Source organism: Mesocricetus auratus, unplaced genomic scaffold, assembly GCF_017639785.1.
Source record: "Mesocricetus auratus isolate SY011 unplaced genomic scaffold, BCM_Maur_2.0 Super-Scaffold_4256, whole genome shotgun sequence".
In the NCBI taxonomy this organism is placed as follows: domain Eukaryota; kingdom Metazoa; phylum Chordata; class Mammalia; order Rodentia; family Cricetidae; genus Mesocricetus; species Mesocricetus auratus.
This window is the reverse complement of record NW_024429182.1, coordinates 113,332,850-113,354,261: the sequence shown is the minus strand read 5'-3', so window position 1 is coordinate 113,354,261 and position 21,412 is coordinate 113,332,850. Positions and strand designations below refer to the sequence as shown.

The 21,412-nt window shown below is 48.5% G+C and overlaps 1 protein-coding gene and 1 long non-coding RNA gene across 10 annotated transcripts in view; one reads left to right on the top strand and one right to left on the bottom strand.

The window, feature by feature from the left end:
- Positions 1–21,412, bottom strand: part of Il16 (interleukin 16) — a 93,855-nt gene that overhangs the window by 6,155 nt on the left and 66,288 nt on the right. For 6 of the 9 annotated variants that reach the window (XM_040729104.1, XM_040729111.1, XM_040729106.1 and 3 more), the window contains 7 exons: positions 19,293–19,410; positions 16,526–16,658; positions 13,428–13,515; positions 11,547–12,028; positions 5,694–5,886; positions 2,330–3,434; positions 1,484–1,652 (listed from right to left, as the gene is read on the bottom strand). In XM_040729104.1, the coding sequence (XP_040585038.1) occupies positions 1,484–1,652; positions 2,330–3,434; positions 5,694–5,886; positions 11,547–12,028; positions 13,428–13,515; positions 16,526–16,658; positions 19,293–19,410 (2,288 nt within the window). Of the gene's footprint in view, positions 1–1,483; positions 1,653–2,329; positions 3,435–5,609; positions 5,887–11,546; positions 12,029–13,427; positions 13,516–16,525; positions 16,659–19,292; positions 19,411–21,412 lie in introns of those variants that run through there. The other 3 variants (XM_021231688.2, XM_040729115.1, XM_013118938.3) reach the window with 3 other exon arrangements.
- LOC121133214 lies at positions 4,840–21,170 on the top strand. The gene is made up of 3 exons (XR_005870012.1): positions 4,840–5,069; positions 19,258–19,431; positions 20,681–21,170. It is a non-coding gene; the product is annotated as an uncharacterized LOC121133214 (long non-coding RNA).

The window sequence follows — 21,412 nt, the reverse complement described above, 5'->3', positions numbered from 1 at the left end:
AAGCAGAAACCGCCAGTCTGGAGCCAGAACAACCTTATTGCACTGCCCAAAGGCAGAGGATCCCATTCTAGTCCAGAGCTGGAACCTGGAGCTCCAGAGCCCACAAGAACCACGGAGATCACATACATAGACAAGATGGACGGGCGTGAGTGACAGGCACATCCAATTCTGAGAAAGGCAGACCCAGTGCTACTGGCCCATTCCCTTTAAACAGAACAGTAAGAAATCTCAGGACTTATTTCTGGAATCTGATAACTTTAAAAGATCAAGTAAAATTTATTTTCAAGCGCATGGCTCTTGGGCCACTAGTTTGTAAATGGCACCAGGAAATAAAAGCATGGCAAAGCAGTCCCTTGGTCATGGGCCACCAGGGCTTCCGACTTGAAGGTGTTCTGCAGTCTTTTAATGGGGAGTTCCAAAGACAGAGGAGTAACCTGAGTGTAAAGATCCCATTGGCCCCATGCTGGCCCACATCTTTGGGATTATTTTCAGGCTTTTGTTTTTTGTTTTTTGTTTGTTTGTTTGTTTTTTGTCTTGTTTTGTTTTGTTTTGTTGGTCCTGTGGGGGACTGACATGATACAGGAAAGAAAAAAAAAAGATAGGCAGCTCTAAACTTGAAGTTTCTCCTCCAGCACAGTATTTGCATTGATTTAGGCCCCGGGGACTGGTGGCTCAGGCAGGATACAAGTAATTAGTGAGAACCACAGAGGAGAAATTACAGCCCAGAGGCATCTTGGAATCATCCTCATCTGCACCTTGACCTCAGGGGGGCAGCTGTGACTCCTCCAATAGAGAAGGAGAGTCCTCCCTCCCCAGACTGCATTATCTCAGTGCTGGAAGGAGTATAGACCCCAACAAGCTTCCAGAGAGCCCCCCCCCACCCCCCAGACTGCTGCCTCTGGCTCTGGCTGAGCCATTTCCTCTCTTCACACCGTTGGCTGTGTTCAGCAACTACAGGGCGAGTGGGGCTTTCCCAGTGAGGTGACTGGGGCACAGAGGCCCTCCGGAGTGCACCTTAGGTGTGCAGCGGAAATGATGAAAGCCTCGAGAGCTTACTTCACCCATGCTGTTTACCACTGACAGTGCTACAGCTCTCAGCTTCTCTCTGGACACTCGTGCCAAGGCAGCAGCCCATGGGATGTTGGCACAGCACTGGACTCGAGCTTAGAGACAGAGCACCCTGGCTCTGTGATCATCAACCCCCTTCTCGTTCATAAAATGAAGGGCCTGGCCATACCCCTGCCACACACACACACACACACACACACACACACACACACACACACACACACACTTCTCATCTCAGCTAAGGTCTGTTGTCCCTCTAACACAGGACGAAACCTGCTCTGATACCAGCACCATGACAAGCCTTGAGACCCGTAAACTTCTTTAGCTACTTACCCCCTCTGGCCCAGCTGAGGTGACCACAGCAGCCCACGGGGAGGAGCCCTTGTGGCTGCAGATGTGCACACAGGAAACCTACCTTCAATGTCGCCTCATCTAGAACTCTCACTTCCTCGATGAGGTTTTTCAGTTCTTCTGAGCTCAGCAGGGAGATAACTGACTGGCCAGGCTGAGAAGAACAGTGGTCCCTGTCCTCAGTTTCCCCGGGCTCGGTGAAGCTCTCTGAGTATTCTCTCAGCTCTGAAAGGCTTTCACAAACAGAAAACACAGTGTGAAGAGCAGGATTCTTGAACTACTCCATCCTGCAAGGGACTCAGCGCTTCGGAAACTCTGTTATTTGATAATGACATATCCACCCTGGGCAGCATAAGCAATTAAATAAATCACAGCTGATCCAAGTGGGATAGACCCAGTCCTGCTACCAAGCCATATGTCTGTGCAGCTGGTCTCATCCACCACCTAACTCCAGCTAAAGAGGGAAGCGAGGTGCACAGGGCAGGACTCTGCTCATAATAAGGAGAGCAAGGGCCTGGACTGAAACAGAACTAAATGCCCTTACTCCCGACCTAGGTCCTGGGCCCATGTGAAAAGCAAAATGGATTTTTGTTGGAGAGCATCTCCTCACCTCACCCGGAGCTCCTTAAGCGGAGAGTGGGTCTTTCAGATATGTATGCATCAGCCTTGTGTGTGTGTGTGAGCAGTTTACCAGGGGCCTGGTCATGTCCCCCAATTCCCATCCAAGCCACGGTCAGGTGCTGTGTAAACTACTCCTTGGCAGGGAAGACAGAGAGCTACAATGCGCATGTGTACACACACACTCACATGAGGGGAAATGGTTTTTAACTAGAAATGTGATGGAAAAATGTTTAACTGCTATATAACATAAAACAGAGGAATGGGAGCCTAGCAGGGCCCAGACACTCACTTGAGGGAAAACCCTGTGTCCGTGGCAACGCCTTCACCAAGACCTTCCGTAGCTGTGTTGTTGTTGGAAGGTGGCTTTGGAGACGTCCTCTCCTTGGGGACACAGGTGATCTGGCCACAGGAGACTGAAGACGGAAGGCACAGCAGGGACTTCATGACAGCTGATGATAACTGGCTGCTGATGGAGTAAAGCTTACTGGCCTTTTCATCCAGCAGCTTCGACTCACAGGACTGCGTCCTGGTCAGGGGGAAGCTCCGTGCCCGCTGACTTGGCATCTTGAGGCCTGGACCTTGGGTGTCCTCGGTATGTGCAGTCAGCAGTCTCAGGAGAGGGTCTGGGGAGAGAGCTTTTGGGCTGGGTCGCTGACCTGGGGGAGGAGATTCAGACATACCTGGGTCCCTGACCTCTGAGGTGTTAGGAAAGCCTATGGCTATAGGCTCCATTTCTATCGGTCTGTACTTAGCAGCGCCTGCGGCCCCTCGCCCTGGGAGACCAGAAAACTGTCCTCCATCTTGCTTTCCTGGAAGTTTGGTGGTCTCCCCAGAGCTGGGTTGCAGGCTCAGTCTCTGGACTCCTCTCTCTGGCAGTTGTGAGGAGCCAAAGTTTTCAAAGGAGCTGATTCTCTGCCTGATGGAGGAGGAGGTGGAGGAGGAGGGGGAGGGGGAGGGGGAGACCTGTGAGTGTGACCTCAAAGGCTCCCTAGAAACAGGTGCTGGCTGAGTGGCTGAGGCTACTTCCGGGAGTCTTCTGGGGTCTGGGACACGATTCCTCAGACCTTTCAAGCTCTGACGAAACCAGGCTGGCTTGGGGGCCACTGGGGGCCCCTTCTTCACAATGCAGCCATCTGTTGACTTGTGAACTCTGGGAGCTCCATTGGGAGTGTCCATTTTTGACAGGACCCCTTCTGGGCGGCCCTGTGTCCCATCCTCTTCACCCAGGCTGGTGGTGGCCTGTAGTGGCATATGGCTATGGGCCTCACTCATGATGGGGCTAAATAAGTTTTTGATGCAGTCGGAAATTCTAACCCAAGGATCTTCAGTGCTGGTATCAAAGCTATAGTCCATCCGCGTCTGCCTCTTCAGCAGCGGGTGTTTTCCTGGTGAGGCTGGCGGGCAGAAACAAAGGCAAACCTGTGACACCTCACTGGGGATTTTCTTTCTAAATTCAAGTTACAGTGTTGAAGGGACACGTTGGGGAATGGCTCCAAGGGCTGTCACCTAACTGGGGTGCCAACTGGCAGAACTGAAGAACCGGAGAATGGTACCTTCTACAATCTTAACATTCTAGAACTAGATGTGTGCTTGGGAAATACCTGTACTGTCATTTGACAAGAAAGGACTCTAGCAGCCAAGAAGATGAGGGGCCATGGTTGTCAGAGTCAGACAGACCCCATGTCACCTCACTGCCCACTCTAATGTCCTCCCCACTGTCTAAAACAGTCACACAGATAACCTAGGAGAAATGTTAAATTCTTTTGCCTTTTAAACTTTCACTCCGTATGTCTCATGTTGGTCCGCATTTTGATTTGGACTATCCATGTCATTCAAAAGTGACAAGGATGAGTGTGCCTACCGGTGGGGTGTGTTGCGCTTACTGAGGCTCTCTCATCTCAAAGGCACATAGCATACCTGTGTACCTACCTGCTCCTGAAGCCATGAAGTCATGCGAGTGTGATACTCTGCCTACACTCAGGTCATTGACCAGCTTGCTTGGAAAATGAGTTTTCTCAATCAAAAGAATTGATTAAACTGTTCCAGGTGGAGATAAGGCTATGTGTCATTGATTTTGAATTTTGGCTATTCATTGGAATCTGAAGGGTCCATTTCACAGTTCTGAGTTGATATATCTGGGTTATAGTCTGGGAGATTGGGATGTGGTTAATCCCACAAAGGTGCTTCATTGTATCATCCACTGTCTGTCCATGATGTTCTCAGGCTGCCATGTCCAAGGGGCAGCGTGCAAAAGCTTTCTCAGAATAAGATAGTATTGAACTGACATCTACCTGCATGGGCTGGGGAAACTCCACACTCAACTCCGTTCCCCAGGAACAGGGGAGGTTGGCCCCTGAGCCCTAGCATTCAAGAGGGATGCCACTGTCGGTTCTCTGTGTTTCCCATGCCTCATCCTTCTCTGCCTACGACTAGGCTGCTTGGGCTGCATGTTTCAGGGAATCTTCACATGAGAATACACCCTTGTCTGAGGAACACTGCTTCCTCCCATCTCTTGTCACAATGCCCAGCCTCAAGGGAAGTAGAACACTGAACTCTGACGGCACCAAAGAAGAGCCATGCATGATCGTGAAGGTCTGGATGGGTACTAGTGATTCCAGGATTTCAACAAGTATGTCTGGCCCGTAGGCTGTTTCTGCACTTACAAACTATTCAGCCATGAGGGACTGGTATGGCAACAATTCAGAGTCCAGAGTTCTACAGGCAAGTCCTCTGCAAACTAGGGTGTGTCCTCATTTAGGATAACCAAGGGAAGGGAGGGTGGGTAGGTGGAGTCTCCCTTGGTGGGGCACCTCACTGGGTGAGATATCTAGATCATTCCACTCATATTGTCCTTTACTCTCCAGAGGCCTTCGTGTGCTTAATGAATGTGACTTGTGGCCTCCCTGTACATCCCTCTGCCACACTGGAAGCTCCTCGGGGCAGGAACCTGTTGGGAGCATCCCTTCCTCCCTCATCCTTGGCACCAAGCACAGCCTCACACACCCACCGTTCACTGTGTGCTAGCTGTGGTAAGTCACACATCAGGATTCTGTGTAGTCTCTAATACTTGCTGACCAGTGAATGAACCCACAAAGGCAAAGTAAATTGCCCAGAACCACAGTGGATGAAGGGTGAACCCAGGGTTCTCTGTTCTTTATAGTAAGCCGACACACACTCAAGCCATGCCGTTGTATTGACAGGTGTACCACTTAGACCACCTGACATCCACCTCCTGGATGTGGTAAACATCAGCCAAGCCCTGCTTTTCCCATGCTGCATTCTCAGGTTTGATCACAGTGAATGACGTATGCTGTCTTGCTGGCACCCGTGTAACGCAGCTGCTCAAGGTAGCTTGGGTTAGCTATAATCTCTGGACATCTTTCCATGTAGACCCCTGAGAACAGCCGGTATCCATACCACCACCTCCCCAGATATCACCGCTTCAGCCCGGACCCTTGTCACCCTGAAGAGCTCTTCTCCTGTCTTTCTGCCCCAGCACCCCAGAAGCCTCCCCGTCCATCAACCCCAGTCACTGCCTCTGTCCGCTGTGTCCATGGCAAGGCACTGACCTCAGACCAAACTCTAGCTCCTACTTGATCCGTAGAACTTTCTCCGGAGAGATCTTCCTTTGGAAGGTCCCCATGGTGGCTCACCTGGACTGGCACTCCTCAGTAGCTCGCCCTCTGTGGAGGACACAGTCTGCGTGCTGACTGCGGGTCCTGGACAGCAGGCAGCCGTGCAGGGGCTTCTCCCTGCAGTGTCTTCCTGTGGCAGCGGAGGCAGCAGCTCTCTGGTTTCCTGTGGTGTAAACAGGAAGCCAGACCGTGTCAAAACGGTAGCCTCGAGCTGCAAGAAGGCAAGGCGCTCTTTGATTAGGACATGAGAGTGACTATTGAGACACCTCTACAGGGAAATTCACAGCAGCTGTGGGGAAGGGTTCCTTTCCCCCCACACAGGGATGCCACTGCACAGTTAACCCCTCTTGGATGCTCCCCCGGGTCCCTGGGCTTCCAACAACCTGCTGGACCCAATATGGGCATGCATCATAGGCGCAGGAAGTTACTGGCTGTCTGTGATGGGCGGGAGAGGTGGGGGTAAGGAAGGTGCTGGCATGCTTTGCTTACAACAGCATGTTAGCCAACTGTCTGACCCAAAAGGACATGCAGGCCAAAGAAACTGCCCTCTAGTGATGCCTAAGTTAAGACCTAAGACCACTCAAAAGAAAAGCATGCCAGTTGCTTCCCTCGTTGGCTTTAGTTTTTAAAAATTACATGATTTATTGTGTTCACAGCACACACATGAAGATTACAGGACAATGTGTGGAAATCATTTCTCTACTTCTACCACATGGGTCCCGAGGATTGAACTCAGGTCATCACACTTTGCGACAAGCACCTTTGCCCACTGGGCCTTCTTGCCAGTTGCAATTTTGTTTTCTTTTGTTTGAGGCAAGTTCTTATGTATCCTAAGTTAGCCTCAAGCTCTCTATGTATTCAAGGATAGCCCTATGCGCTTGCATCCACCAAGGCATACACCACCACACTGGCTTTCTGTGGTGTGGGAAGGTCAGATCCAGGTTCTTGTCTGCAAGGCAAACACTCCACACTGAGATTCCCAGAGTAATTAGAACCTAGTCAGCACTGTGTTCTGGCTCCCCTCTGCAGCACCTAGAGAGACTATACCAATCAGTTGCAGACTTTTTTTTTCTCCATGGAGAGGGCTGCTGCCTCAGGAACCTCCTTAAAACAGGCTGTGAGGAGCTGGGCCAGGCATCAAGTAGTCATCTACTATTTAGGTAGAGTTTCCCCAAAGCCTGAGTGAGATGCAGGGTCCAGAGACAGCAGAGGCGCATCAGACCTTAGTGGTACAGAAGGCTTGCCTGAGAAATACTTGGCATCTGGCTCTGGAACAAAACTGAGATTTTTCCAGGCAACCAAGCATGGCAGCAAGCATGGTGCCCTCTCTAGAAGAAAAGACAATACCAGGGCCCCAATGCTCCTGACACATGTTTGTATAGAAGAGAAACATTTTGGGTTTTTTGCTGGGGTGGCTCCCAAGTCCTGTTCATTGAAGAGTCAGGCCACAATGGTCTAGGTGACAAGGCTATAGGCCATCCTCCAGAAGAAGGACACAAGCAGGGGCACTTGCTTAATTTAGGATTAGATCAAGACAGGCCAAATGCCAAAGCTCTCAGGCGTCTCTGCCATCCACATACATTCTTTGGGGAAGAAGGAACTGGAACAGTTGGAAAGAGGTCACAGTCATTGACCCGCCCAAGGCCCCTGCTTGAAGGTGGAGACTTAAGAGAGTGTTCTGAAATATGAGGGTCAGAGCATCCAAAGAGGCCTTCCTGAGCTAGTTCCATTAGCACTTAACAGTAAACCAATAATAACATCTGTTCTTCTCCAAGATGTTCACCACACAGGAAAACTGACTGCATCCTGTTAGGGACTCTGTGAGGTGATGGCCATCTGTGTCCACAGATTACTGGTGCTTTTACGCAAAGGCATAGCCAATGCCAGCAGGTCATCTTGGAAAAGACCCTGATGCATGTCCGTGTGGTTTGAATGAGCATGGCCCCCATAGGCGCATATATTTGAATGTATGGTTCCCAGTTGGTGAAATTGTTTGAACAGGATTAGAAGGTGTGGCCTTGTTGGTGAGGTGTGTCGCTGGGCGTAGGCTTTGAGGTTTCAAATTCCATACCATTCCAGTTCTCTCTCTGTCTCTCTCTGTCTCTCTCTCTCTCTCTCTAGTCTCAACGTGTAAGCTCTCAGCTACTGCTCCAACACCATGTCTGTCTGTCTGTCTGTCTGCTGTTATCCTCCCCATCACTATGGTCACCATGTCTGCTGTCATCCTTCTCTCCATTATGGGCATGAACTCTAACCTCTGGAACAATAACCCTAACAAATTCTTCCATAAGCTACCTTGGTCATGATGTCCTTTCACTGCAATAGAAAAGTAACTAAGACAATGTCTGTCTTACTTTTCCTTTTTAAAATGAACTTATTTTTAAAAAAACTTACAAATAAATAAAAATATCACACGGCCAAATTAACCAGACCCAAAGTCTGTCCAACTCAATGAACTCATATACAGTTAGAATTGGGTTTTGAAATGAAAGTTGTGAAGCTTTCACATTAAATTTTACACTTTTGGTATCATATATATTTTCTGTACTTATCTGCCACCAAAGGCAAAAAAAATTCTATGATCAAATGATCACTAGAAAAATAATTTTCACAACTCCTTTTCATTGCCTGTACTCAGTCTTTCCTCATCCCGTGTATTCAAGTTTTCTTGTTCTTTCTTTATGTTATACTGAGCCGGTACATTTGTTTACATGTACATATATATTATTGGCTAGTTCTCATATATTCTCAGATGAACATATGGTTTATTTCTGGGACTGTATGAACTAACTTAATATTATATGTTGTAAGTTCATCCATATTCCTGAAAAATGATCTCCTGAAAATTCTTTAATTTTTCTTAGAGCTGAGAAGTATTCCATTTCATGTATATCCATTTTTCCTCTCCCTTCCTTTCTTTCTTGTGCATGTACATACACACGTGTACACATACATACAAGCAGGTACTTATATGCCTGTGTGTATATGCGTGTGGAGTAAAGAGAGGTGACTTCAGGTGTTGTTCCTCAGGCTCTGTCTACCTGATTTTTGAGATGTTGTCTTCCTGGTCTGGAGTGGCACCAATAGACTAGGCTGACTAGCAGCAAGCACCGGGGATCTGCCCCGTGATGCTATTGTTTTTTACATGGGTTCTGGGACTTTTCTCAGGCCCTTATGCTTTGCTACAGGCCCTTTAATATGAGCTGTCCCCTTGACCTCCATGTTTTACCTCTTAACCAACACCTCTGATGTGGCATTCTCTGTTTGAAGAAGTCTTTAACATTAATCCTAAAATTAATCTGACCTCTGAATAAAATTTTCTCAGGCAAATGTTTTCTGACTCAGTGTTTGGTGAATGAGATGGAGGGAGGAAAGAAGGCAAGAGGGTGAGAGACATGGATTCAGCAGAGAAAACGACACAGTTTTCTTCAACGTGAGCGGTATTTTGATACAATGTGGGTGCAGTTGAAGGGGTCCTCAGATCCCCGAGAACAGGGGTTACAGGCAATTATCAGCCACCATGTAGGTGCTGGGAATGGAGCTCGGATCCTTTAGAAAAGCAGCCAGTGCTCTGTGTCATCTCTCCAGCCCCATGGGAAATGTCTTGAAGGTTATTTTGGCAGAGGAAATTGGATTGCCTTACTACGTTGCATTAAATGGGAAACGTGCATAGACTGTCTTACATATCTGCTTGAGAAGGGTCTAAGGACCCTAGAGAGAAAAGACTACAAAGAGGAATAAGAGAAGTTAGGAGGAGAAAGAGAAGAGGGAGGAAGTGGAGAGAGGGCAAGAAGGGTTGGACATGGAACCAAGATCCACTCAGAAAGGCGGGGAGTGGCCAAGGGTGTGTGAAGAATGCAGCACAAAGTCAATAGCTTCCTGTTTTCTGCCAGGCTAGAACCCCGTCTTTGTGATCTCTCTCCCAGCACAACAATGCTCTGTTGGTTGTGTGAATAAGTTACAGAAAGGTCTGCTGGCCGTGGGAGACGATGGAGAGTGGACCAAAAAAACAAAGCAGCTACAGAATGGCCTTTGTGTTAGTGGGGGCCACGGTACTGGTGAGAACAGGGAGGAAGCAAAAGACAGAGCAGGGCAAACTGCTCCAGATGTGGGATGCCGAATCTGAAAAAGCAGTGTGTGTGTGTGTGTGTGTGTGTGTGTGTGTGTGTGTGTGTGCGCGCGCGCATGTGTGTGCACGTGTGCGTGTGTGTGAGTGTGTGTGAGAGTGTGTGAGTGTGTGTGAGAGTGTGTGAGTGTGTGTGAGAGTGTGTGAGTGTGTGTGTGAGAGTGTGTGTGTGTGTGGACTCACGCACATGTGTTTATATGTGTCTATGTGCTGTCTTTCATACCTTGGCTCCTTGCCTGCCCTTCCCTGCAGAGAACCTGCTTCCTCTGCTGGCTGCCTAACTTGGCAATGCTCCCTGCCCTACATGGGCTCCACCCAATCGGGAAGCCCAAGGGCACCTGTTCTCCTCCCCTTTGTCTGCAGGAAAGCGGAAAAGTCTACCTTCTCACCAGCCTGCCTCTGATTTGCCTTCTAGATTCAGTCTCAGACCCAGAAGCAATGACATATTTGCTGAAAGGGGGGAGTCACAGAAGCATATCCACGAGATAGCCCATCCTTGGTTGCTAGTCAGCCCTGCCCTTCAGCTGTCTGAAAGTTTGCACTTCCTGTTTGGTAACATGGCTCCTTCTTCCTTCCACTGTGCCTTCGCCAGGGAACTCAAGACTTTCCTCCCCCAACCACCTCACCGAAGTCTGTCAACCTGCATTTTGGCTTCTTCTAGGGGATTCCCAGAGGCCTTACTTCTCTCTCTCTCTCTCTCTCTCTCTCTCTCTCTCTCTCTCTCTCTGTCTCTCTCTCTCTTTGTCTGTCTCTGTCTCTATGTCTCTGTCTCTGTGTCTGTCTCTGTCTCTGTGTCTCTGTGTCTGTCTCTCTCTCTCTCCCTGTCTGTCTGTCTCTCTCTTTCTCTGTCTGTCTCTGTCTCTATGTCTCTGTCTCTGTGTCTCTGTGTCTCTGTGTCTGTCTCTGTCTCTGTCTGTCTCTGTCTCTGTCTGTCTGTCTGTCTCTCTCTCTCTCTCTCTCTCTCACACACACACACACACACACACACACACACACACACACACCTGCCCCCTGCAATGTAAACTCAAGTAAGTTCCTTTTCTGGTAACTGGGACCCTCGACCTTAGGCCCTTGCAAGGACGAACTGAGACAATGTGCATAAGCATATCTAGCATAGAGTCCTTTGTTAAAAGTTCCTACAGCTGCTTTCCTATTCACCTGCCTTCTTTGGGGAGTGGGCCTGGAGGAAGGAGGTCTTGACAGGGTGGTGGTGCTGTAGTGGGCTAGATACTGAAGGGGATGTAATTCTCACAACAGCCGGTAGAGGGGGCACTCAAGCCCCAAGTAGCAGCTAAAGATACCTGGACTTAAGAGAAGTTGGTTCCCCCAGTCTCCCCACCTATGGGAGACAAAGTTAAGAATGAGTAATGGGACTAGAGTCTCATAATCACCCCATATCCCCACAGAGTTCTTGCTCTCTTAGTTATTTAGGAGACAACTTGTGGGTAAGCAGAACACCTGAGATTCCCGGGCTCATCCTCACCACCATGGAGTGAGCCTGCTACTGATCCGCAAGGCTCGAGACAAATGACCCATGCAGAGAGAACGCTAAATGTTAGTGCCAACAGCTGGCAAGTCCGGAACCTCCATTTAGGTTCTGCGAAGCTTCCCGTCTGTCTTCATATTGGGCCTAAACAGAGTGTTTCTCTAGGCCAGAGTACAGGAGACCTGCAGGTATTTCTAAGGCTCAAGGGCAGCTGTGCTCAATGCAGGGGACACGCGTCCCGCTGCGCACACCCTCCTACCTGGCCGCATGCGGGCAAGGGGTGCCCAGAAGGGTCTGTGACCTTCTCTTCCAGTTTCTTCTGAGGCTCGCTGTCATTTTTAAAGTATTTTCTGGGTGGAGGCTTGGGTTTGGAGGATGTCGGCTTTCTCACCAAAATCTCAAAAGATTTCTTCAGTCTCAGTGGTGGGTGGCTGTCTCTCTCCAGGCTCTCGGGAAGGGGCGGGCTCTCCTGAAGAGGCCTGGATGGAACCCCGGGGCAGGGCTCTTGTTCCTGCCCTGGGGACAGGCTGGGGCTGTGTGTGCAGCCTTCCCTCTCAGAAGGCTGTGGCTCCGCACCTGCACTGCAGGGGCTTCCCCCTGGTGACCCAGACATGTAGCTGCTGTCGCTGCTGGAGCGGACCATGATCTTCTGGGCCCTTCGATGCGGGGGTGCTGAGTGCTTCTCACGTTCCTTCTCCAAGGTGGGCCGCCCATGCCAGCTGCTCTCCAGTCTTTTGACACCTGCATGGGAAGCACAAGGAACCCCCTTGCTGGGCCCCAGAAGACCAGACACCCCTAGGACTGCAGGCAGCATTCTGTACATACCACTGCTCAGTGGCAGGCACCTTAGACTCTGAGCCTGGCAGCCTTGGGTTTGGACTCCAATGAGCTTTCTAACTTTGAGTTGAGAAAATCACTCAGCCTTTCTGAGCCCACGAGTGACAGAGTTGTTTGTGGGTTTATTTGGTGTGGTTAGGAGAGTCAGAAAGACCCGCTTGAGAAGGCAGCAAAGGCAACAGGGTTGGATCCAAATGCACTTTAGGGAGGAGCTTTTTGCTCTGTCTTGGTCATATTTGAGAAACCTAAACCACTAAAGGAAGGCATGAAAGCTAACACTCCCCTGTATCTGACCACCCCACCCCCTACCACTGTAACTAGTGAGCTCATGGGGAGGGGGTCCCAGTGATCAATTCCCCTATGCATCTGTGCATCTGGGGTGAGTGGAGCCTAGTGGAAATAAAGCCTGGTCTAGCCCTTTCCTCTGAATGTTCTCCCACAGACTTGGGTGGTGATATCTTGCTTGTACAAATAAAGCATGTCTGAAGATCAGAGGGTGGAGCTTGCCACTAGCTAACCGAAAGACAGGAAGTGAGATGACTGGGCTGAGAAAGGATTGATTATAGGCGGGAGAAAAGGGGGACTTGAGCTCTTTTCCACTGGGAAGGTAGTGAGGTAAAGATGGCTTTGGCTTGCTCCTTTCTCTCTCGGATCTCTCAACATTTTCCCCTACATCTGACTCCCAGCTTTTATTATTAAGAACTATTAGAACTCACATTATACACTTCAGCCTCCTTGCCAACATCAGTGTTAACTCTTCAGGTTGGCCTAGCATATGCATGCCCCTGGGTTACCTAGTTAGTGCCCAAAGGACTTAGAGAGCTAAGTCCCTGACCCCCGATCAGTCTCTTCGTGGTCATATGTCTTTGGTAAGGAGCCTTCCAGGGCCTCTCTTATTCTAATAACATGTACATAAAAATTAGACCTGAGGATGTGGTGTGATAATACGTTAAGATTAATTAGGAGTTTTCAGTGTCTATTATTACAGGTTATAAATTGCAAACTCAAAGCCTACAGGGGTGTTATGTGGGCAAGGCAGTCTGGCAGGTGATGAAAGGGATGGAGCTGCCGGCAGAGCACCTGCCACATTCAAAACAATACGAACCTTATGCTTTGCACACAAAGCAAACCTGAGCCAGATTTAACTGGTGAGCTCCTGTCTTTCAGCTGTCATTGTCTAATGCCACGCATGTGTACCATGACTGTTCTCATGCTGCTGAGGTAGAGGGTGGGTTAATGGCTGAACCCCAAGATTTCTAAGGAGACAAAGATTTTTCAAGTAAGTCTTCACCACTTCCCTTACCTTCCAAGCTCCACTGGTGCCTCTCCTTTCCAAATTTGATGCCTTCTACAGACTGAGCGACAGCTTCCTTGAGTTGCTGCTCAGACACCTGGAAAAGATCCATCACTGACTCAAGCAAGAAGCCGAGGCAGGTGCAGCAGATTCCAAACACTGTGCCTACCATGCCCGTGGCTTCTGCTTTCCACTCTGCAAAGAGCAGGCAAAATCAGCTTCCAAAAGTGCCCTGGGTGTCAACACTCCCCCAGGGTCTTCCAAGTGGTGTTTCATGTCTATCAATAAAGGCATGTCCATCAATCCCCTTGGTTCTCCAACCTCCTCCTCACTATTGTGAAACTCTAGGTGAATTCACCGTTTCATAATCTACTTCTGAAAGCTGTTCCCTTAGCAATGATGTCACCATCAGTGTCACGGTCATCACCATGACCATTATAGAGCCTGTGCTGTGCCTCATGAGCCATTAGTTCCTTCACAGTAACAGTTAAATGTCAGGGGCTGACTCAGCATTAGAGAGCACTGGCTGCTCTTCCAGAAGTCCTGGGATGGATTCCCAGCACCCACATGGTGGCTAACAAATGTTTGTAACTCCAGTTCCAAAGGACATGACACCCTCTTCTGTATTCCTTGTATACTGCATGACTCTAGTGCCCAGGCAGAAGCAGGCAAACACCTATACACATAAAAATGAATGAATGAATGAATGAAGTGTGAGTCCAAGGAATGAAGCAGACTTACACCTCATGCCAGTTTCTCCATCATCTAGATGCATATACTGCTAAGCCTCAATTTTTTGTTCTACAAACTATAAACAGTATAAATCTCCAGAAAGAATACATTTTACTAAATAAATAATTGATAACCTAAATATGGGAAGCAAAAGAGGAAAACAATAAAAAAAATTTCCTAGGCTGGAGAGGTGGCTCAGAAGCTAAGAGCACAAATGCTCTTGTAGATTACCAGAATTTAATTCCCAGCAGGTACACTGGACAGCTCACAACAGCCTCCCTGGAACACAGTAATTCTGGCCTTTGAGGGCACCTGCACATACATGCACACACCCGCACACAGACACATATACATGCACATACTTTTAAACAGTAAAAATAAATTATAAAAAATCAACTAACACCAATACTTTAAAGTATGCATTCTAAGACACAGACTGAAACAACTCTCAAAATGAGAGAAAATATTTGCAAATCATATATCTAGTGAGAAGTTAAAGTCTAGAATATAAAGAATAATAACAAAAACCAAAACTCATTTAAAAAATAAGCAAAAGACTTTGGGTGGATGTTTCTCCCAAGAAAATATAAATATAGTCAACAAAAACATGAAAAGATATCCATCACTATTGACTACTGGATGAAAACATCAATCACAGAGAAATACCACTTCACATCCATTAAGACAGGTACTCAAACAAACAAACAAATAGACAAACAGAAAAGAACAAGTCTTGGGCCTGGAGAAAAGCCTCTGTGGTTAGGAATGTCTGCTGCTCTTTCAGAGGACCAGAGTTTGGTTCCCAAACCACATTGAACAAATCCAGAGCATCCAATGCCCTCTTCAGGCCTCTGCAGGTACTACACACACACACACACACACACACACACACACACACACACACACACACACACACCATAAAAATAAAATAATACTTTTTGTCAAGGGCATGGAGAATTTGGAACTCCTGTGCACTGTTGATGGTAATATAAAGTGGTTCAGTGTCTATGGAAAACAGTATAGAGAGTCCTTAAATAATTAAAAATAGAATTAGCAGATGATTCACATCTGGAAATACACACAAAAGAAAAATTAAAAAAAAACAAGGACCAGGTGTGGTGGTTCATGCCTGCAATTTCAGCACTCAGGAATATAAAACAGGAGAATTTCTTCAAGCTCAAGTTCATCTTGAGCTACACAGTGAGTGTCAGGTCAGCCTGAACTGCAGAATGACACTCTGTCCCAAACAAACAAGAAATTTAAAAATGTCTCAGTCACGCGTATGTCTCATGTTCTTTTCCCATTATTGCAATAGTCACAGGTAGAAACAAGCAGCTATCTATTGCAAACCGGGTGCTAAACAAAATGCAGCGTATGCATACAAGGGAAAATTAGCCTTAGAAGGAAGGCAGACGGCACAGGTTATGACATGGACAAGAGTGTGATGTAAATGACTGTCTCCTGTCACAATCCCTTAGTCACTTTCTGTCTCTTAGCCCAAATCTAAGTAGCTAAGAGCTACAGCTGTTTCTTCCCAAGTATGGCTTTGAATTTCTTCTTCTCTAGTCTCTTTCTATGCCTTCTGTATAGACCAGGGCCTCACCATCCATTCCTTCCTACACTCCACCTACTCTACTCCATTCAAAGGTTGAAAAAATAAATATGAACCTGTTGCATCAATAGCTACTGGCCTGTAGCTCCTCATCAGGTCCAGAAAATAACACGGATGCATCAGCAGTGTGGAGACACTTCCCAGTCCAATCCCAGCCAATATCAATTCTCACTCTCACCCGGTCCACAAAACCTGCCATCCACTCTCCAACTGTGGACAGTCCCTTCAGAATCTGACTTTGAACTCAGTGCTCCCATATGCTGGAATGATCTTCTGCAGCTCCTGTCTAAAGAAACCTAAGCTGTATCAAGCTCTGCTTTATCAAACACCCCTCTTCTGGGTGTCAGTCTCTTTATTGAGGCCGTGTGCTTATTCAGAACTCTTCACTGTGAGTTTGCTTGTCTCTGAATCCTCACTGCCTCACTCCAGATGTTCCTATTGCAAGCGCCCACTAGATACACACACACATAGATCTCTTTCATCTGCTATATGGGACTCTGGGATTATGCCTTCTTCCTTTCCCCCCAAAACTTGTAGCTTAGTTATAAGGTTTTCCTAAGCAGGTAACAATTTCTTCTGCTGTCTGGAAATTTGTCAGTGAGCCTCTGCTACAGAGATTTTTTCCCCACAGATAGTCTAGACAGGCGTGGAAGAAGAGTGTTCAAACCCTATCCGGCAACCTCTCTGTTTCCATCCAATTCTTGCCCTGATTCATACTGAGAGAGAGAGAGCCTGGGCGGAGAAAAACCCGATGGCACATTACCTGTGGGTCTGGATGTCGGCTAACGATGATGGGAACGGGGCCAGGGTCACAGTGGCTCAGGATTGTGTAGACTTCATTGAGGGTCATGCAGTGCACTGGAGAATCATTGATTTCCACGATCTCATCACCACACCTGCAAAGACACCCACAGAAGCCTCAAAATAAAACTAATACTACGACAGAACGCGGGCCACCTCTCAGTAACCCACTCCTTGACAGGCTGTTCATAATATCTCAGTGAGTAGACTTCACCACATGACCAAAACTCAGGACAGGGAGGAACAAAACAGCCATCAGCTCCTGTCACTGTGGACCATAGAGTGGCCAGTGTTTCATAGCCAGAGCCATCAGCATAGACAGAAGTTTGCCTGTGACACCCGCCCCCTTCTCCCATTGACCTGATCAAGACTGAGGATGCGGTTTACCCCTCTAACTGTTTAAACAGGAAGTAACTCGTCACATTCTGGGCCTCAGCATCCTTAGAAACAGAGTGGCCAGGAGGAAGGACTTGGCTGGGTGTGCTAAATGTAAAGAAATGGTGGAGAAGGGATGTGTCAGAGGTCCTTGAAAAGAGAAGCAAGGACAGCAGCCCAGGGGACTTAGTTTAGTTCCAACGGCAACTGCTGTGGTTTAGACGGGTGCCCTCCAAAGGCCTCGAGAGGTGATAAAAACTGTAGGAACAGGGGCCCAGGGAGAGCCCTTCTGGTTACTGGGAATGTGCCTTTGCAGGGGAACAGTGTGACTCTGCTCCTGCCTCTCCTTCCAGAGTTCCAGCCTGGAGGTGAACCCACTTTGTTCTGCCTTCTCTTCCCGCCATCATGTGTTTCCTCATCACTGACCTACATGTAGTGGGGCCTGTCAGATGCAAATGAACTTTCCAGAACTGTCAGCCAAAATAGCCTTTCTTCCTATAAGCTAATGGTGGAGGTGTTTGTTACAGAAACAGAAGGCTGACTGAAACAGCTCCTGACACAGAAAAAGAACCAAGCTAGAAAAGACAGGATTAGATCGGATTGTTGATACCAACTACCCTGGCTAGTCTTGTGTCAATTTAGCACAAGCTAAAGTCATCTGAGAGGACAGAGCCTCAGTTGAGAAAATGCCTCCAGAAGATGAGGCTATAAGCAAGCCTGAAGAGCATTTTCTTAATTAGTGATTGATGGGTAAGGTCCAGCCCATTGTGGGTGTGGCCATCCCTGGGCTGCTGGTCCTGGGTTCTATAAGAAACCAGGCTGAGCAAGCTGTGAGGAGCAAGCCAGTAAGAAGCACCCCTCCATGATCTCTGCATCAGCTCCTGCTTCCAGGCTCCTGGTTGAGTTCCTGTCCTGATTTTCTTCAGTGATGATTAGTAATATAGAAGCATAAGCAAAACAAGCCCTTTCTTTCCCCAAGTTGTTTGGTCATGGTATTTCATCCAGAGAATAGTAACCTTAACTGAGCCATGAACAAACCCCTTTCCCCCTCACAGATGGAGATACTGAGGCATAGAAGATGAAATGACTATCCTCCTGCAACCTGTATTGGGGGTGGACAGTTTTCTGTAAAGGACCAATAGTAAATACTTTATGATTTGGAGGGCATGTTGTCTGTGTCACAAATGCTTAACTCTGCCATTGTGGGTGACAGCTGCAGCCATGGACAGGAAACAAGAACCGGTGGGTGACTTTGTTCAAGTAAAACTTCAGTGGAAACAAAGGTGGAGGGCAGTCTTTTTCAGGGTATCAGCAGGGTCAGGATGAGAACTCGAGTCTCCTGATTCTGCATCCCTGGACGTGGTCCCCTGCTTCCTTCTGCGTTTCTGCTAAACTGACCCCCTTATCTTGCCAAGATGATTCATGTTCTCTGGATGTAACTGAAGACCCCTGCCATGCAGCACAGAACCGTTCCACCCCACTGCAGGCCTCTGGGAGAGGGCAGAAGGGATAAAGCAATCACCCCAACTCTGCTGGGGGTCCCCCAACCCTGAAGTTAGGTACCCTGGCCTGAAACCAGGTCTCCCAGCCCTGCAACTGGGCCCCTTCCACATCCCTGTAGCTGTGTCCCAAGCAGAGTTGCAGTGGCTCTCCTGCAGATGGCAGCACAGATCTGTTTCCAGCTCAGACTCTATCCAGACACTACCTAAAGAAGGCTTGCCTTCCTACACATGCAGTCACGGGAGGCGGGGATTAAAAACAGGCAGAACCTTCCTGCTTAGCAAAAGCATGTCCACTGGCAGATGCTAGAATGGTTACAAAAGTATTGTTATGGGTTACATTGAGATAATGATTTCTACCCAATCAGATCACTTACTGAAGGCAGAAGCCTTGGTAGAGAGGTGTGACTGCAGTTTCTATCTGAAATTATTATGCTTCTCTCAGCAAGGACATGCATGCACACAGCTGGTTACCTAAAACACTTGGGTCTGCACATAGAGCTCACAGGTAAACCCCATTGAGAAGGCCACCTGGATTCTGTGTCAGCTGTGTTCCTTCCTGTTTTCCATTGCAGTCTGGCATTCTGAGAATCCATGTGTCTTAACCTGCTCATGCACACAGATTTCTGGGGAATCAGCAACACTAGACTTAGCAGCTCTGGCTGTGGGGCTGCTGAGTTGTGTACCCCGCCCTCTTTCCCTATGCCCAGGTGATTGGCGTGACTGTTGCTGTGGCACAATTGGGTCAAGCCTGAATCATTCGCCGCTTCTCCCGAGGTCAACCTCAGACACTCCTAAATGATGTCTCCTCTGCTCTAAGCCAGGGGTGTATCCCGAAGAGAAGAAAGGACCCACCGCAGCCGTCCATCCAGATGTGCCACGGATCCAGGTGACAGCGTGTGAACGAAGATGCCCGAGATGCACTGGAAGTAGGGGACGCTGCACAGGCCAATCCCCAGGCCAACGCCAGCCTCTGGAATGCAGAACGGGGAAGGTGGGAGATGTGAGCTTTCCTATTTGATGTGTCTGACATCTGGCATCCCGGGCTAGGCAAGTGTCTGGGCCACGGCTCTCATTCCATCCCTGTGTGTGGAGGACCACTGTGCACAGGGGCCATTTAGGGACCAAGTGATGGCCAAAGCAGACAGTGAGGAGGGTGTGTGTTAAGGTCAAGTAGAGAAACACCAGGGAATGAAAAAGGGGAAGCTGTGGGAGGACAGTGAACAAGAGGAAGTGGGAAGAAGGGAGGGGACAGTGATGAGTATTATGCAGGAAGTGAGTGGGAAGTGGGCTAGGAAGTGGCAGGATGCCCCTTTGGGTCCCACTGACTACATTTGGTGTAACCATGGATGACAAGAAAGAACCAGGATGAGAAGTTGGGGCAGCTGGGGCAGAGCTTTGGGTAGCAGAAGCAGCCCAGGCAGAGGCTAGAGGCTGGGCGGGGTGTGCCTTGTTGTTGTAGGTCCAGAAAGGCCAGTGTGGGCAGAGCAAGGGCAGACACGGGCAGAGTGGGATGAGGTGACATAGGGCAGGGATCAAGGGCCAGACTCAATAGGTCTTGTGTGTACAGGTGTACAGAAACAAACACTGTTTAACTTACAAGAAATGCCACGGGACAGGGAATGAGGAAGCGACATCACTTAACTACCGTTTTTATTAATATGCCTGGCTCTAAATGGAGAAGTAACTATTGCTGGTTAGGAATGGAAGTACAAAGGTCATTGAAAAGGTCCAGTGGGTAAAGAGGGTGGCAGAGGGAGAAACGGAAGTGAATGGGATATATTCCAAAGGGATGAAATATAAAGATTGGATCAGTAAAATATCTCAAAGGAAGTCTTGAACTGAGTGACTGGAGGGTGACAATGCTATTATAAAACAGGGAGGTCTGGGCAGGACCAGACCTATGACGTTCTGCCCCTCAGGAACCCATGATGCCTTTAAAGGTGATTGGAAGATGTGAGAAGAGGGTTGGGCGGGGAGCCTGGAACCAAACAAACAGAGATGATGCTAGGTCTGTCTGGACCTCCAGCATGGAAGGGGAGACAGAGGGTTTGCTAGATTGGAAAGGCCCTGGAAACAAGACGTGGTGTGGCAGCCAGCAAGGACCAGTTGGGGGTCCAGGGGATGGAAGGAGAAAGAGCCTCCTTCAGGTTTTCTTTGGGCACACATAGTTTACAAATTACTCTTGTGTTTTCACCTTTCAATGTGGGGAGACCAACAGCTCCACACACATATCATGCCAGGCCTGCTCCATGGACTTCAGCGAGGGCCCAATTGGCTATGGCCACTGAGTATTTGTACCAGAGATGCCTGAAGGCTCAACAGGTTTATGGTCCAGTAGAGGAGCTAAGACATACACCAGGCAAGTGATTCATTGCACCCCCGGCCCCCATTTCCACACACATTGCTCCACACAAATCTCTCCCTCTGGTTTCCCAGCCTCTGTTTGAAACCACCTTCTTCCTCTCCGTCTTTGAATCCTACCCTCTTCCATTTGCCCACCTTGCACCAGCCATGCTGGCCTTCCCTTTGTTCCCAGAACACCTGCTCACCACTGTGCTTGGAGCCCAGCTCTGCACCTGACACTGCCCCTTGTCCTTCCAGGCTCCGCCCAGCTGCATTTGGCAGAGAAGGCCTCCAGAACCTTCTAGAATTAGCCATCCACCTGGGGTCACAGGGTGAATGGCTGCATATCCCTGAATGTCAGCTTGATTAAAAATCAAACAAACCAAAAAATTCCTCCGTTCTCTTGCAGAAGCAAAAAAAAGGGGGGGTGGCAGAGATAGTCAGTGAGCGAGCTCTCTCTCTCTCTCTCTCCCTGTCTCTCTCTCTCTCTCCCTGTCTCTCTCCTCTGTGTGTGTGTGTGTGCATATGTGTGCTAACACTCTCATGAAAAGACATTGTCTGAGTTTGGACCGCACAAATAAGCTTCTAGAAACAGGGTGAATGGCAGTGAGATATGGCTCAGTTAGTAA